Here is a 12,182-nt window from a genome sequence, read left to right on the forward strand (position 1 = left end):
GTATCTCATGCATTAGCTAAATTAGCGATACCGTATAATACAACGAGGGGAACGGCTTCGCCAGCTGAATTGCTGCCTCATGGCTGTCTAGTATAGCGAATGGGGAAAGCTCCGTCAAAACAACCCTAGCAACTGCAGCTAGACCTATCATCATGCTAGTCCTTGTTTAGCCACTTTCAGCGCAAAGGCTGCTGGGGAAAAGCACCGGGCAGGGCAGGGCAGGGCAGGCCGCGCGCTAATTGACTGCTAGGCCGCGCGTTCTCCTTCGGCATGGACACGGTGCTGGCCGACGCGCTGCTCTCCCACTGCCCCGATTGGGGCGCGTTGGTACGGGCGGTGTGCGGCGAAGAGGGAGCGCTCTCCCTCGAGCGAGAGGAGGCGCTGCGTTTCCTTTTGGAGCGGGCGGCGCGGAGCGGGCGGCGCGAAGAGGCGCAACGGGCGGCCTGGGAGCTGGCTCTGCATCGCTGCCTCCCGGCGCTTCTCAGTGGGAGCAGCGTGTCGGGGGGCGAAGGCCCGGAGGAGCGGCGGCGACTGATGAGAGCCGCCGGCGGAACCCTGCGTTCCTGCGCCTTGGTTTGCGGACCCCGCTTGGCGGAGCGGCTGGCCAGCGAGGCGCTGGAAACCTGCGTGGGGTCTGAGGGATTGCAAATGGAGGGCAATGTCGAGGTCCTGTGCGCGGTGGCTCCTTGGCTGGAGGACCCCGCGCTGGTTAGACGAACCGTGGCGGCCGCCCTTCAGCTGCTACGAGGAGAGAGGGAAGACGAGCAGGAGGAAGAGAAAGCATTGCTGGTGGGCGGCAGGCTGTTGCCAGCTTTGGGAAGAAACGGCGCCGCCCTGAGTCACGTCTGGGAAGGCCTGGTGCTGTCGCCTCTCGGTGCTCCTTCGCTGATGAAACGGACTCTGCTGGTCCTGAGCGCCCTCTCCGACGTCCTGTTTCCCCGGCAGGACAGCGTCACTGGTGGCGAGACACCTGCGCTGTTGGATGCGAGGCTTTGTTGCAACTTTTGGGAAGTGGTGCAAAAGGGACTGACCGAGAGCGATGCTCTGTGCCGGAAAAGAGCTCGGTATTTGTTGAAGCGAGCCGTGGATTTGTCTGATAAAGTGCTCTTGGAGTGCAGGTGTAGCCTGGACAATGGAAATGGTACCTGTCTAGCATCTGAATGGAATATGCTAGACACAAGGCCTGTTTTTGCAAGCAGTTAGTACGTGAAATGAACGTGAGAAAAGGCATGTTTGTGTTGGCTTTCCAGCCCAAGGCCAGCTGGTCAGGTTTTGGAATGGCACAACAAATTTATTTAAATCTGGAGTAGTATTGTTGTACATTTAAACCTTGCATATGTCACTTGTAATCAGATGACCATCTTAGAAATAAATGATAATCAAGCCCTTTATCCACGATTATCATACTCTGAAATGACTTCCATAAGCAGCTCTGTCAAGTTTGCTGAATTTGGATAGCATTATAATCAGGCAAATTCTGTGGTGGGGATCATTAGGAAAGGACCTGAAAACTTTGTATCATCCAAAATTGTAATGGTCTTCTACAAATCTGTGGCAGATCTGCATCTGGAACATGTACAATTCTGTTTACCACATTTGAAAAAAGGTAAAATCAATCTGGAAACATTGCAGAAGACAGCAGTCAAAACGCTTTACCTGTGTGAAAAGGATAGAGTACTTGAAACTCCTTACTTAGCCTGGAAACCTGCCATTGAGGGGACATTGATTGAGGTGTATAAAATCCTGGATTAGGAGTCCAAATGGCTGGAACTATTTTTTAGTCAAATGTCCTGGATAATGATAAAATCAATAGTAGGTACCTCAGTCAAAAATGGAACATATAAGTCATAGTAAACGTAGATGGGAAAACAGTGGCAATATGCCTCTATGGATTTTCTAAATTTACTCAGATAAGGACAGAAACATGGAACTAAGGATTTATAATATAGATTGTTCAAGAGAGACAATGATTCTTTCCTGTCAAAGATCATGTCACAAGACAATGTGCAGAAGTAGATTAACAGCACTTTTAAAGGTTCCCATGATAAAGGAAGATGGATGGAACTATAAGGAGAGTAAGGCCTATTGCTTCATTGTTCATTCAGTAGCTAGTGAAGTTAATACCTCATTAATAATGAACTTGAGTTTGCATTAAAAACAGCAAATGGAAATGCTGGCCTAAGCTTCAAATAGAATGAGGTGAACAAAAACAGGCGAAGAACAAAAGAAAACTAGTAGTACATCTTTATTGTCACAGCCATTCCATGTCCCATCAAACTTCAATACACTGATCTAGTAGAACTTGCTTCATCCTAGTTCCTGTGGGATGCAGCCTACTTGAGAAATATGTAAGAGGAGTCTATGTGATGGATGCTGGTAAAAAAAGAATTACCTGGTGAATAACAAATGAGGTGCAAGAAAGCCTCCTGTCCAGATTGCATGCAGCTGTTTTATTGGGTTGAGATAGTAATAGTGTTTGAGAAGTCTATAATGCTGGGAAAGGTTGCATTTTTCTTTGTATTACTGACATTAATTTAGGCATAAGCATTATTTATTTATCTTTGCTTAAAAAAAAACATCTGAATTGCTTATCTTGTAGGATCTTGTTTGTTTTGGTGGTGTGCTGAAAGAAAAGATCAATTTACTCAGTTTTGGGAAAATTATATTTTAATAATGGAGACTTTGGAAGGAAATCAGGTAAATACAGTTACAAAGAGCATTTTTTTGTTATAAATACAGAAAATTGAGACAGTTGTAAGACGCAAGAAACAGAGATGACAGCAGAAGTTGAGATGTTAGGACTATTTTATTCCTAAGCAGATATATTACCATTTATAGAAGTTAATGCTTTACCTTCAGGGAATATGGATAGAATTTGAAAATAGAAGGAACAATTCAATCTTGTTAAATATATTTTTTCTTAAAATCTCTTGAAGGGACTTAAAAGCAGAATTACTTAAAAATGTAGAGTTTATAAAGGAAGTCCTCAGTGTGAATTACACTGAAAATTTATGCTAAGATTTTCATGATCACATCACTTACTGTCATGTAGGTCCTAATAGAGATCAATATCTAGCTCTTAACTATAGTTTCATTTTTGATTTATAAAGCATATTAATATAATATTGTCTGTTTTCCAATTTCAGATACATGTTATAAAGCCAGTTTTACCAAAGTTAAATAGCTTGTACGAACTTGCAGTATCAGAAGAAAAAGGTAAGACCTTTTTTTGTAAGATAAGTCCTGTCAATGTTGTTCAATATCAACAAGTAAGTTTTTGAATTTATTTTCAGTACTGCAACTGGCACTTGATTACTCAACTTAGCAGCTTTAGAAATATTTTTAGCCTGTACAGTTGGTAACAACTACATAAATGCAAGCCTTTTTAGGAATACATTCAGTCTTGAAGTTAGTTCATATCATTATTTTCCAGAAATGCATAACTTGTAATGGGGCATCAGAACTTCACCACCACTATCCTTGGTACAACCAGCATAATATGTGACCCATGACTGATTTTCTGCAGAAACATGGAAGGAGATGTTTCTCCATCTTAGTATTCCCTTGTCACAGATTACATTGTTGGCTGAGTGATGTGTAAAATCATTTTAATCAATTTGATATACAGTATATCCCCCCCTTCTATCCACATGGCAGTCATTCTGTGTATTTACAGAATATCAAGACATTTGGTTCACAACTGAGTCATCTGGCCCTCAAAGCCATGGCATGTTCTGGGTTGAAAAAGGAAGAACTGTACCTGTTTTTCTGTCTCTTGTCCATTCTGCAAACTGGCTTGGTTGCTCATGAGCAGCTCCTTAAACAGACTTAAGGACAGGACTTGGTATTGTGTTAAAGCAAACCAGTGTAGACCTAGAAGCACTAAGAGTCTTGCGGCTCTGAGGGCAGGAGTAGTCCCAAGGGCTGCTCAGAAATCTTGCTGCTTGGATTTCTGCTTCCTAACTTAGCATTTTTGCCAGTTGTCCTAGACCTATTGCAGTGGACCTTGGGCCATTTCAGTATTTTCATATCACCCAGGGCTTTGTCAATATTGCTAAAGCGCAAGTAAGACATAAAATGTCCCAAATTCAGACCCGTCAGTTATCTGAGACAGACTCTTTTAACCCATTCCCTATTCTTAGGTTGATACTGGAGGCCAGTCCAGAATCAATCAGAAGAATATCTGCTAATGATCTCACATGTCACTGTTTCACCATCACAGCAACCACTTCACCCAAACAGAATATCAGTTTAAGAACGTGCCCTGCTGTACATATGAAGCCAAAATTCTGAGCTACCTTCAACTAAGCAATATTCAGCCATTCTGCCACTAATGACTTATAGCATCTTCTGACATCAGCCAACCTTCACTGAGGTGAGATGATTGATTGATAGATAGATAGATACTGTAGCCTGTCTTCATTACTCCTATATCAGTAGAATAATGGTTAGATGATCAGGTGATGTTATAAGTCACTGTTGCTTCTTTAATGAAATCCTGCAGAATAAAAATGTTGAGATTGTCCAGTGCCAGCCCCAAGATTTCCCCAGCTAACCTAGGAAAGAACACTGTTAGCTAGGGAAGTGGATCTCTATACAGTGTTACCCAACTTGACTGGTGATCTCTAAAAGGTAAGGTAAAGGTTTCCCTTGACGTAAAGTCCAGTCGAATCCGACTCTAGGGGGCGGTGCTCATCTCCGTTTCTAAGCCTTGGAGCCGGTGTTGTCATAGACTGTAATGATTGCATAGACACTTCCGGGTCATGACATAGACACTTCCGGGTCATGTGGCCAGCATGACGACTCGGAACGCCGTTACCTTCCCGCCGAAGCGGTACCTATTGATCTACTCACATTTGCATGTTTTCGAACTGCTAGGTGAGCAGGAGCTGGGACGAGCAACGGGAGCTCACCCCGCCGTGCGGTTTCGAACCGCTGACCTTCCGATCGGCAGCTCAGCGGTTTAACCCAATTAAATAGCATCCTGAATTTTTACTTGATGACAATCGCCGCATAATTTTATTTATTTATTTATTTATCAGATTTGTCACCGCTTATCTCCTTCCCCCAGATTGATAGATATTAATTTCCTTCCCCCATATGGATAGATACAAATCTGTCAGTTTTTTCTAGGCCCAATTCAAGGTATTGATCTTTCATCTTTAAAGTTTTGATTAGTTTAAGATCTATATAAGTGACTGTTTGTCTTGTGTAAATCAACCACACTATTAAGATGGGCAGAAGAGATCCTTTTCAAGCTGTCTCTGTCTTTAACATTGTTTTTCATTATAGATTGCCTTGGTGATTTTTCTTACAATTTCTGTAACTATATAAAATAATTAGCCCTTGCAGACTAAATTATTTGCACAGGCACACAGTCAAGGAAAATAGCTTATGCAATGGGTACACATTTATTGTTTAACAACAGGCTGTTGGATATTCCATCCATCATGGCATATGTGCATTTACAAAAGAATGTTTGAGAGTGAAAACAAGACATTGGCAAAGGAAAGTGTTGTTCACTTTCTTGAACTCTGGCAAACAAAATGTCTTCCCCCATCACAAGGATTTTCGGAGGTAAGATTTTCTGCTCATCCATATAAGGTACTTTTTATTATTCCTCTAAAGAAGGCCTACCTATCTGTTGCCATTATCCCCTTGGGAAGAAACGTTTTAAGCCTTTTTATGTAGCTGATTCATAATTCCTTTATTTATTTTTCAACAGTTGAAGCCAGTGTTCTGTAAAATCTTACCTGAAGATTTAAATTGTTCCCTATTTAATCATATGCATATGTTTATATCTAGATAGATATCTACTGTAGAACAAATAAAATACAATTAATGTCTGTTTTATTTCTTTTAATGCAAATCTGATTTCTTTTGTTTAGTTCATTATTGGCCCTTTAATGGATGCTCTTTCAGAAAGTTCTCTTTATAGCAGGTAAATACATTGTTTAATGAAAAAACTCAGTAAGTGAATTTCTTCAGATGCTGAAAGATAACTTTTTTTTGTTCCAATTTTTGTGACACTTTGGGAAAGAACTGCATATTTGTATCTATCTTTAACAGCAGTTGAACTATAGCCTTTCATTCAGAATAGGTAGCAAAAAAAAATCCTGATAGAATACGGAGGAGAAAAAAAATAACATCCTCATTATCATCCAGTTACATTAATCTTTGGTGCATCTACATTTAATGCAGGGAGAGACAAAGTAAGAGAAAGTCCAGAAAAATAGTTCTCTTGGATGCCACTGTTGCTAGTTAATTGATTACATAGTGCAGAAGTGGCCACATTTATCTGCTTTTTTTTCTCTCTTAGGTTTTGGGGGCTCTGAAGTTTTTAAAACTATACTACCCTCATTTTAAGGCTTATACTTCAGTTTTCATGTGTTTTCCTCCTCAAAATCTTCAATAATTGTGGTCAGAGAGGGTTCCAAGGACTGCAAAAAAAAAAAGGCTTGGGAACAGCAAATTTCTTTCCTTGATTCAGTGAATCAAGAAGTGAGTTTGCTTATTCACAAAATGTTTGGGTGTTCTTTGAGGATAGCTTGCCTCTGGAATGTTGATTTGTTCTAAATTGTGTTTTTGTTTGTTTGTTTCAATAAAGAGGTGTATCCAGGTATCCTCATGTGCAAAGAGGTTGGGGAAGCTGGTGTTATTGCCTGTTCTTACCCTGACAGCCTCCTGCACATCCTCTCTTATGGGTGGGGGATCTCCCTGAATTAGTTGGATGTGGTATGAGGGAAAGGTGAGGATCTTTCCGAACTGCACATAGGCAGCTTTTATGAAAGGGAGCTCTGCTCGTGCAAAAAGCTTGTGTCTAATTTTGAGAAAGTTCTGTCCTCCACAGTTACAGTTACAGTTCACCCACAAGTGAGATGTGTTTCTTTTTAAGGTTGAGAATCTACCAGGGAAAGTAGGATGCACAGAAGGCAGCTTTACAGTCTCTTATCCTGCAGTCAAACCAATGAATACTGTAGAAACTCTTCTAATAATATTTTTATTTATCAGCATGAAATATATCTCTGTTTAGGTTTTGATAATCTGCAAATTTATTCAATAATCCAATAAAATATTGTAATAAAATCAAATTGTAGCCTTGGCACTGAATTTCTTTGGATTATCTCTTTACTTTAACTTTTAACAGGTTGTCAGGTCAGATTATGGGCACTTGTCCACCATTAGGAAAAATGCTGCAGAATTTCATGGCAACTTTCTTCACAAGCCTTCCAGAAAGAGAAAAAGGTACGTGTAGTTAATAGTATTCTTTTGGAATAGCATAAATGGTCAGTTCTCTGCTTCAGGATAACTTATTATTAGTAGCTGCTTTTACTGTCATTTTTGGTAGAAAGGTGGGGTATAAATTTGATGGGGATGATGATGATGATGATGATGATGATATGGGGATGGGTGTTTGTGCAGGGCTTGTCAAGCCATATCGCTAGGTCTGTGAGGCTGGCATAGACTCATATTGCAGAAGATTTTACTGGCATTTACCAAAAATGACATTAGAGGTGCAGTGGCTTTCTGAAAGAGAGAAAGTAACCCTCAAATCATCTGCAGCCCTTTATGACTGAATGTGGTGATTTGGCAGCTGGCTTGATCTTAGCCTGGCATTTTGGCTACTATTTTAAACTGGTTATTCTTTCCATGGTAATGGGGCTCGGAATCTGGGGATGATAGTGAAAGTGCACAAGTGATATTAAACACACAAAATTGGAACAAGTAAAACAGCATACGGTTGTCTAGCCTTGCCCCTGTCTTCTTTACTACCTTCTTTTTCTCAGTTGTCATGTGTGTTTATCCCCCGGGTCAAACAATCTGCCTCTTGGGCTAAGATTAGTAAAGAGATCTGATAGATCTGGGGACTATAATCTAAATTGTGATTGAGAAAATAAACAGTATTTACTCCTATTCACTGTTGAAATTAACTTTTTTTTTCCAGTATGATGATAATCCTATTTTCTTTCTTTTTTTAAGGGAGCTTTTTGTTAAAATTTATTCAGAAGATGAGCAATAGGCACTGGTGTGCTATTCCGGTTTTGTTTCTTTCCATGGCATTGATGCATATACCGCGGTGTAGAGCACTGGATAGTGAAGGGCTCCTTGCACTAAGGTGATGTTTGGAATTTTGTTTCTGTGAATTTTCTGTATCCTTGGTTCATTGTTTAACTTTTCAGAGCATGTATCTGATCCACTTACAGAAATGTTCTGCAGTGTACTATGATCACACACCAGGTTCTCCTACGAGGAGCTGCTCAGTGCTTTCTCCTTAAAGCAGCTATACACTTAATAGATATAGTAAGTATTGTATTACATTTTCAAACAAGTACTCGCTTTAATATACAGAAGGAAAAAATAAAGTGAAAAAGGGCAAAAATATATTATACTGTAATATGTGTAGAAAATAACTGTTTTTAAACAGAGCATTAAATGTTGTCTGTATAGAGTAATAGTCATCATTTTTTCACAGTAAGTATTCCAATCCTGATCGATTTTGTTTTTGTATTTTAGGAAAGGCAATTTGTCACAAAGCCTTAATAGTTTTCTAGTGCTTTGATGGATAAAACTTTCTCCTTTAAAAATGCAGTAGTCCCATTTGTTTGATTACTTCTTGAAAATCCAAATTGAAATATTTCCCCTATTAAAAGTGTTTCTCCAGCCATCAATTCTGCAAAAAACAAACAAGTCAGCTTTCATATGTGTATTTATCATGCATTAAAATGAACAACCGTAGGATTACATTTTTATGACCAAGGTATGGTATTCCAAGTTATTGAAGAAACTCTGCATTTCAGTTTGTTCTCCCTGGTATAAAATATGTCAGAAATGAAGTTGGTCTTACTAATTCAAATGCAGACATACACCATAAATGCGTCAGGATCATTATGGTTTGGGCTCAAGAAAGATATCCGATTGCTGTTTCACTTAAATTTCTTGTTTTTGAAAATAAGTGCAATTCGCTCTTCTATTTGACCATGCAATGAAGCATTGTGTTCCAAACTGCACCACCAGCCTGCATATTGAAGTTTAACGTTCATGAAAGAAAGTATGCTTGTGTGTGCTTCCTCTTTGAAAATGGCCGTGGAGATACATAAATGTAGAATTTTGTCTGAGATGCACGGAACAAATATAGTTCTAATAGTCTAATATGTTCTTGAGTTACTCCATTTCATATAAGCAAAAGAAAGTGAATGGACAAGTGAAACAAAACACTTCGTTTTGCTCAGCAACAAAAGGACAGGACATTTTAAGAGAGACAAAATCTGTTCATGTTGGTTTTTGTAAAAGTAGACACTTTAAAATTTCTGTTAATTCAATAAGAATGATACATTATGATTTTTATATTGTGTTTTAGAGCAAAATGTAATATTAAAATCTACTGCCTCACCTTTATACGATGCCACATAAAATATTTATTTATTATAAATTTAAGTTAGATTGCCTTTTTAAAAAAGTAATATTAATTTTAATTGATTAAAAGCACATTACTAAATAAGGCTTTGCTAAAACTTTGTGTTGTCAGATATGGTTAGAATTGGTATTTCTTGAAGAAAAATATGGCAATGGCAAAAAGTGAAAAAGGAAATGCTACATAAATAAGAGAAAAAAGACAGGCAGCGTGGAAGTATTCTATCTTTAAAGTAATACTTAACACAATATTTATTTCCCCAGGTTTGCAATAAATCCTAATTAAATTTGTTTCTTTAGGAAAAAGTATCACTCTTGGATATTTCAAACTTCATTACGTATCTGAAACCAGAAGAGTCGCTAGGCAGAGGAACTGCTTTGTGGACAATGGTGAGAAGAAATGAAATCATTTATTATACAACTGAGCAATAACTGTTAACCTTGGTGGTTGCTAATCTCATTATGAAGGATTGTATGGTACCAGTGCTCTCTGATCAGAAGCCCATGTGCACAGTAGGATTTTTTCCCATTTTCTTGTTCCTGCTTGTCCAGGTGACCTAAAAAAATGTGTTGATAGGCTTGTAATGTAAAATTAAAACTTAGTTGAATTCAGGTTGAACCAGAGTTCCTGCCCATGCAAGCTTCTTGTCTATGAATTAACATTATTCTTCCCTCCCACTGAGGTTAACATGCTATGTCTCAAGTATCTGAGTATCTGCTGACTCCCTGAGTATCTTTCCCAAGTATCTGCTAATCCTCCAAATGGTTCTTGGGGCAGCAGTGCAGAGAAGGGACATCTGAATCTCATTGTCTAATTAAAGTTCCATTTGTACTTTCAGCTTTTTGATTCTAAACATTTTTGCTGGGGTAACAGCATCCAGCAACACTGATGTATACTACATCTTGCAATGTTGTTTTATTTATTTTAAGTTATATATACCTTCATTTTAGATTTTAGTGCTGCATGTGAGGGTAACACAGTAAGATTAACAAAGCAGTGGTGAGCGTTTGGGCTGAATGGCCATGGTCTAGTTTTCTTCTGTTCTGATGCTTCACTAGCAGCTGTGGCTGGCATCTTCAGAGGCAGAGTGAGCCACTTGATGATGTACTTCTTGGCAACTCACAGGCAACTGAAGATGGTCAAATAATTGGTCGAAGTGAAGGCAACAGCTAAAAAGTGAAAAATAGCTTTTTAATAGATAAGGTTAAAATGGATAAATAAAATGTTTCCTTTTTTCATGGTGCCTAAAGGAACTCAATGTTCATAGTAATTCCACTTAGAGACATTGCTCCATTATAAGAACTCCAGTGTCTGAAGTTTTGGTTTATATAATCTGTACTACTACTAGTGGAAGTTTTAAAATTATTTTCACAATCAAGTCACATCTAATCAATCATAGTAATTCAACCAGACATTGTTAAGCTTCTGTAATGCTAAGAACTCAGAGCTGTCTTATACTGAACAACATTTATACCTTTATTTGTGATTATGATGTAACTTAAACTACTCTAAAAAACTATAATCAGGAAAATATAGTTGCATTTAGTTGTCTATAGAAAAATAATATGAGAGATCAAAAATAGTGTTTCATTTTGTTTTACTCAGCTTTGTGATTGGTTGCACGTAAATGACAAGTATTTTCAAAGGACTTCAAACTGTGAAGTCCCACAGGACAAAACAGCATTAAGTGTTTACGTGCAGCTTCTTGTGGAGGATTACCTGAAAACACCTCTAAGCAATTGTAAGTAGTATGGAATAATATTGCTTGTTAAAGTAGGAATACCTTTATAAAATAGTTGATACCTAATGTTACGGATAATTTTAATACCGTGTGAAATGTTTGGAACACTTATTAATTGACACATATTTTATTTAATATTTATTTAATAAATGTATGTGGCTGCCTGTCTCATATACATGACTCTGGGCATCTAACAATTAAAACAGAGTCAAAACAGTAAAAACAAAAACAAAATTGTAAATAACATAAATAGCATAAAATACCAGCTGAGGACACTCACAACTTCCTACAGCCAGTACAACCACGGAACGGGCTTACCCATACTATCAGGGCCCAGGTTTGATGACAAAACCAGGTCTTTTTGCACCCAGAATCTGTGTGGGGCAGTGCAACCCCATCCAGAACTAGAGATGGAAGGTCCCCAGCGCTGGGGGTCCTAAAACCCAAGGTCCCATGGCCTTACCAGGGTTGAGCTAATGCAGTTTGAAGATGATTTTATGATGATTTTGGTCAAATAATTAATATAAAAATTACATTTAATAAAATCGGTGTTTATTTTGAAAGTTGAAATTCCATTTCAACCCATGATATTTTTATTGAATCCAGCAAACCACACATTTCTTCAAATACACTGAACTGGCATTGTACAGATAGTCCTTGCTTAATGATCATTTGTTCAGCGACCATTCAAAGTTATGGTGGCACTGAATGAACAGTATTTATGTCCAGTCGCTGAAGATATGGCTGTGGCAGTGCCCCCATAGTCATGTGATCAAAATTCAGGCACTTGGCAGCCTGCCTGCAGAGGTGCTTCAACTCCCCCCACCCTCCTATCTCCCCCCATCTTTGCCCTTTTGGCTGCCCTGCAGAACGACACTTTTCAGCAGCAGTGCTGGGGCTGAAGTAGAGGTCTGGGGCCTTCAGCAGTTTCAGCTGTCTGCCACCAGCCCTGGGCCTCTACTTCAGCCCTGGTGCTGCCACCACCAAGGAGTGCCACCTCAAGCTCCTTGCTGTGGCCAGCCACCCCAG

At 39.1% G+C, this 12,182-nt stretch overlaps 1 protein-coding gene across 1 annotated transcript in view; it reads left to right on the plus strand.

Annotated features, from left to right (window-relative positions):
• Nucleotides 1-229: 229 nt before the first annotated feature.
• Nucleotides 230-12,182, plus strand: part of TARBP1 (TAR (HIV-1) RNA binding protein 1) — a 33,370-nt gene continuing 21,417 nt past the window's right edge. Inside the window, exons 1-10 of the mRNA XM_063306698.1 lie at nucleotides 230-1,141; nucleotides 2,600-2,697; nucleotides 3,147-3,216; nucleotides 5,429-5,577; nucleotides 5,889-5,941; nucleotides 7,148-7,245; nucleotides 7,981-8,116; nucleotides 8,205-8,301; nucleotides 9,712-9,801; nucleotides 11,018-11,153. Of these exons, the coding sequence (XP_063162768.1) occupies nucleotides 271-1,141; nucleotides 2,600-2,697; nucleotides 3,147-3,216; nucleotides 5,429-5,577; nucleotides 5,889-5,941; nucleotides 7,148-7,245; nucleotides 7,981-8,116; nucleotides 8,205-8,301; nucleotides 9,712-9,801; nucleotides 11,018-11,153 (1,798 nt within the window). The 5' untranslated portion in view covers nucleotides 230-270. The remainder of the gene's footprint in view (nucleotides 1,142-2,599; nucleotides 2,698-3,146; nucleotides 3,217-5,428; nucleotides 5,578-5,888; nucleotides 5,942-7,147; nucleotides 7,246-7,980; nucleotides 8,117-8,204; nucleotides 8,302-9,711; nucleotides 9,802-11,017; nucleotides 11,154-12,182) is intronic.

The sequence above is a fragment of the Candoia aspera genome, chromosome 1, assembly GCF_035149785.1.
Source record: "Candoia aspera isolate rCanAsp1 chromosome 1, rCanAsp1.hap2, whole genome shotgun sequence".
Lineage (NCBI taxonomy): Eukaryota > Metazoa > Chordata > Lepidosauria > Squamata > Boidae > Candoia > Candoia aspera.